We start from the raw sequence: 5,052 nt of genomic DNA, 5'->3' as shown, positions 1-5,052 counted from the left end.
CGCGGAGCCTTCTCTGCTCCAGACTGACCAGCCCCAACTCTCTCAGTCTGTCCTCACAGGAGAGCTGCTCCAGCCCTCGGATCATTCTGGTGGCCCTTCTCTGGACACGCTCCAGCAGCTCCACACCCCTCTTTGTCCTGGGGGCTCCAGCACTGGCTGCAGCACTCACCCTGTCCAGCCTCCAGACCTCCAGCTCCCGCAGGTAGTAGCCCTGGGCCTCGCGCTCGCCGGCGTTCCTCACGCAGACACAGCCATACTCCTTGGTGCTGCCCTTCTCCGGCCAGTAACGGAAGCATTTGTTCTGCAGCAACAGCACAGGGGCTCTTTACTCCACGCTGGAGAGCTGGAGGATGGAGCCCTCAAGCCCTTGCTCACAGGAGGGGTGGTCCCACAGCAGAGGTTTCAAGGAGATGCCCTGGCACCGAGCGTTTCCTTCGAACTGGGGATGTACTGGGAGGGCTCTGGTCGTTGCCTAACTCCCAAGCCAAACCTCCAGCCCCAGGGGATCCAGCCTGCTGCACCCCTCCTGTCCCCCAGCACATCCCCTCTTTGCTGTAGTGACTCTGCCAACGCAAGCAAAGGCTCCTGAGCAGATCTGTCTTCACCTCATCCTGCACCAGGCTCCCCCTCACCCCCACGCCAAGCTGCTGGAGCCAACCACAGCCACCTCCTCAGCAGGGAAGGCTGCTCTGCATGGGACATCACTGCATCCCTCAGCTCCTACCAGCCCACTCTTCGTTGGGACCCCCCTGCCCAGGTTGCTGGAACAAGCACGTTGCTTTCTCCCCCTCTCTCTGCCACCTGCATTTCCTCAGAGCCACCCAGGGGACACCCCGATCCTGTCTGTGGGGCTGTGCAGAGCAAGGTGCTGTGTTTCTTCCTGAGGCAGTGAAATGAAACCAGCCAGAGACAGCTTAACTGAACCCTATCAGGACAAGCAACTTTCAGGCTCGAGGACAGCACCCTAGGAGGGCTCACCCTGCCCCGCTCCACCTCCTTGGTTGTCATGACAATGACATGACTGTTCTCTTGATACACCATGGCCCAGAAGTCATTCACTGTTGTCTGCAGGCAGCCCTGGGTGGCTATATAGATCTTGCAGTGCTCTGAGTTCCTTCCATCTTCAGGGATGCTCTGAGGAAGGAAGAAGAGGAGTGGAAAAACCAAAAAGCCAATAATGCTGGAGTGAGGAATTGAGAACTGCTTCAGCAGCCAAGCCAGCACGTCTCACCGTGCTGGATTCATCAGTCCTGTGCACACCCAACCAGCTTTCACCACCAGCTTCAACAGAGTTGCCAGCAAAGTGGTCTGCCAGCCTCCAGGGACCTTCGTGCTGCTGTAAGGCACATTACTGCCCCACAGACTGGTGGATGTGGCTGGAACAAAGCCACCTTGAGGGCTTCCCAAAGTGCTTAAGTGTGGTGCTTAAGTGCCAGAGCAGCCTTGCTGGAAAGACAGCTCCAAGCAGCTCTTAGCTTACAGATAACAATTATAATTTGACCTCTGAGATCATGTTTGTAGAATCACTTTGGTTGGAAGAGACCTTTAAGATCATCAAGTCCAACTGTTAACCCAGCACTGGCAGGTGACCACTAAACCATGTCCCACAGCACCACATTTATATAGCTTTTAAATCCCTCCAGGTATCAATGCCAGAGAGGGATCAGTCCCCTAGGACCTCCTGAACAGGTAAATAAAGGAAAGGATTGAGACAAACCCTCTCTATCCTGAAAATACTGGTCCTGACAGGTCATTCCCTCAAGATTTGCACCATCACTGCCTTCAGCAGACCCAGCACTGGAGGACAGCCCCCACAGGGTGTCCTCCCTCTCCCAGGTACCTTGATGTAGTTGGCATTGATGTAGTCTGACCCAGGCACGCTCTCGTCCACGTCCCGGAGTGCCACCCGTGTGGTGTCAACTGGAGAAGAGTCCAGAACAAACACAGGAGTGAACCTCACACAGGAGACAGATGGGTTTATAGAATCATAGAATCCTTTAGGTTGCAAGGGATCTCCAAGATCATCAAGTCCAACCATTGAGCCATTAGGGCTCTAAAGTCCTCTGCTAAAACAGATCAGAATCTGTCAGGGTTGGAAGGGACCACAAGGATCCCCCAGTTCCAACCCCTCTGCCATGAGCAGGGACACCTCCCACTAGATCAGGCTGCCCAGAGCCTCCTCCAGCCTGGCCTTAAAGACCCCCAGGGATGGGGCCTCAACCCCCTCCCTGGGCAACCCATGCCAGGGTCTCACCACTCTCATGGGGAAGAACTTCTTCCTCACATCCAGCCTGAATCTGCCCACTGCCAGCTTTGCCCCATTCCTAAAAAGTCCCTCCCCAGCTTTCTTGTAGCCCCCCTAAGGGGTAGGTTGCTGTAAGGTCCCCCCAGAGCCTCTTCTTCTCCAGGCTGAACACCCCAAACTCCCTCAGCCTGTCCTCACAGCGGAGCTGCTCCAGCCCTCGGATCGTTCTCGTGGACACGCTCCAGCAGGTCCACGTCCCTCTTGTAATGGGGGCTCCAGAACAGGGCAGTCACAGGGGCTCCCAGCAAGGGCTCCCACAAGGCTCCTGCTATGAAATCCATGGGTAACTGCTATAAAATGTTCTGCTGATGCCACTTGGCAGAACTCCACACGACCTGGCTCACAGCTCCGTTGCCCGTCTAGTGACTAGGATGGACACCAGTGATGCACAGTGTTGCAGACCATCCTGAGCTCAAGTTTTCCACCATTTAAAGACTAGCTCTGGCTTTATATGACTTCTGAACTATGCTGGAGCTCTGAAACACATCTGGACTCCCAGCACAGAGAGGGGAGAACAATTTAACAGCTTCCCCCACCACAAATGGGAACGACCAGGTTAGAATTGGATGGAGAACACCACGAGCTAACTGGACCACCCCACCAGGACAGTGTACACCTCCTTCCAACGAGGGTCAGAAAGCTCTGCAGGGTTAAGTAGCACCATAGAAAGATGCAAAGATTGTGGTGCAAAAAGCTCCCAGCAGTATCCAGTGTCTCCTTACAGGGAAGGATGTTCTTGTAGCGGTTCTTAGCCTTGTTCTCCGGTCGCTGCCCCTCCTTCCTGGGGTAGAGGAGCTTGCACTCTTGCTGCTGCAGCATCTGTGGAGCAGAGTGCAAAAGAACAAAGAGTTTGGGGCAGACAAGGGGAGTCAGAGGCAAAGGAAAGGCTCTTTCAACGAGCTGCTTGGCTTCCTGAGGCTGTGGAGAGCAGAGGGAGTGCTGGAAGGAAGGGAAAGGGAGCCAAGGAGCAGCTTGGAAGTTAATGGGGGGAGAAGGCACAAATCCCTGCAGGGAGCAGAAGGTGTGCAGTTCTAGGAGGAGGAAGGAGAAACTGCCTCAGACACGAGAAGAAAACAATATAAAAAAGGACCAGGAAGTAACTCAGTGGCACGTGGACAAGAGGGAAAGGAGCAACTGTTGAGAAGAGGTGCTCAGTGCTGGGAAATCATGCCACTCCCGTGCAGATATGACATTCTTCACCCAGAGGCAAAGGTGGGACAGAGCACAGGAGCATCCCATACCTCAAACTCCTCCCAGAACCCTTGCTTGGCCTTCTCACTGTGGTCTGCCATCTTGTTCAGCTCCTTCACCCTGTTCTCAATGTTGGCTGCGTTGATGCGCGTGGCGTTGAATGGCTGAAAGACAGACAAGAGGGAATAGAAATCAACTTCAATAACAGAGAGAGAAGTCTTTCCCCTTGAAAAAAGCAGTTCCTGAATCCCTGGGGCTACTGGCAGGAGTTGGGTCCCTTTGTGAGGCCACGAGTGTGGGGCCAGGGACCTCTCTGGTAGGTGTGACCATGGCCAAGTGGTGGGATGTTCTAGGGGCAGGGAGTCCCCAAAGGAGTTTGGATGAGCCCAGAACCAACGACTAGGTGCCAGAGCAGCTATTACCTGCTTCAGATGAACCACAGCTCCAGATTTCTCCACCATGGGGTTCTTCTTATAGTGCTCCACCAGGTCTGTGAGCGTGTCAAACCTCTCTCCTCCCCCCACGTCATACTTCCCATCGGGCTGCAGGACAGAACCACAGTGAGACTCAAATCCACAGCTCCTGGTGCCTACCAGAGGGTGGGCAGGGCCAGCACATCACCCACCTGGTAGTGGATCATCACGTGGGTCACGTGGAGCTTCCTGTCCCCAGTCTCCATCTTATCCTCATTTGTCAGCACCGACAGTACAAAGTCTCCTGGTTTGCTCTGGCTCTCTCGCACCAGGAAGCTGCCTGGCTTCCCCTTCTCTGCCAGAAGCTTCTCTGCCTCCCTGCCAGTGAGGTGCCCATGGTACCACCTAGGGAGAAGCAGTGGAGAGGGAGGTCAGTGTTGCCTTTCCACCAGAGCTACCCTGGCTGCTGGGGATGGTGGCCGTAGGAAATCCATCTCCAGGCTCCCCATCTGACTGCTTGACCTACCAGCACGACAGCAGCTCGAGTTATTTTAGAAACAGGCCCCAGGGACTCTCCTCCAGCTCTGCAATGTCATATCAATACCTCAGCCTGAGGCTGGAAGCGACAGGACTTTGCTCAGTCCTCCAGCCAAATGGGAAATGGCATCAGTCTATTCAACTGCCACGTGGGGTGTGACAAGTGCCATCATCTAGGGACAGGGCTCTGAGGAAGCCATGAGAAATGATTCTGGCAGTTCTTACTTGAAGGGGGTCACCTTTTCCTTTATTTTTTTTAATATGGAAGCAAAAAGAAGGCTTGAAGCTCACAGGCTGTAGTCAGACAGCATCAGACACGAGCATGGACAACACTGACCAGGAACACAAAGCTCAGACACGGTTCAGGAAGGATTTTCCAAAGGCTCCTCCTTGCTGTGGATCCTGCTGCTCCCTTCCCAGGTCATTAACCTCAGCTCAGGTCTGGCTGGGGAGAACAGAAGCTCCCTGGAGCTTCTCACCTGGAAGTGGGCAAACCAGGTGTCCCACCAAGGCTGCAGCCACGTCTGTGCCCAGGGGTGATGACAACGTGCACAGGTTGGTGCTCAGCTCCTCCAGAGCCTCACTGAATGGGCATGATCTGCTCCA

At 54.7% G+C, this 5,052-nt stretch overlaps 1 protein-coding gene across 1 annotated transcript in view; it reads right to left on the bottom strand.

The window, feature by feature from the left end:
* LOC103779254 (tyrosine-protein phosphatase non-receptor type 11-like) overlaps positions 1-5,052 on the bottom strand; it is a gene marked incomplete at its 5' end in the record, with an annotated part of 18,544 nt that overhangs the window by 3,816 nt on the left and 9,676 nt on the right. Inside the window, 7 exons of the mRNA XM_008946880.1 lie at positions 170-301; positions 979-1,134; positions 1,841-1,920; positions 3,028-3,124; positions 3,547-3,660; positions 3,919-4,038; positions 4,122-4,314. Of these exons, the coding sequence (XP_008945128.1) occupies positions 170-301; positions 979-1,134; positions 1,841-1,920; positions 3,028-3,124; positions 3,547-3,660; positions 3,919-4,038; positions 4,122-4,314 (892 nt within the window). The remainder of the gene's footprint in view (positions 1-169; positions 302-978; positions 1,135-1,840; positions 1,921-3,027; positions 3,125-3,546; positions 3,661-3,918; positions 4,039-4,121; positions 4,315-5,052) is intronic.

This window comes from Merops nubicus, unplaced genomic scaffold (genome assembly GCF_000691845.1).
Source record: "Merops nubicus isolate BGI_N331 unplaced genomic scaffold, ASM69184v1 scaffold9129, whole genome shotgun sequence".
NCBI lineage: Eukaryota > Metazoa > Chordata > Aves > Coraciiformes > Meropidae > Merops > Merops nubicus.
This window is presented reverse-complemented; position numbering and strand designations above follow the sequence as displayed.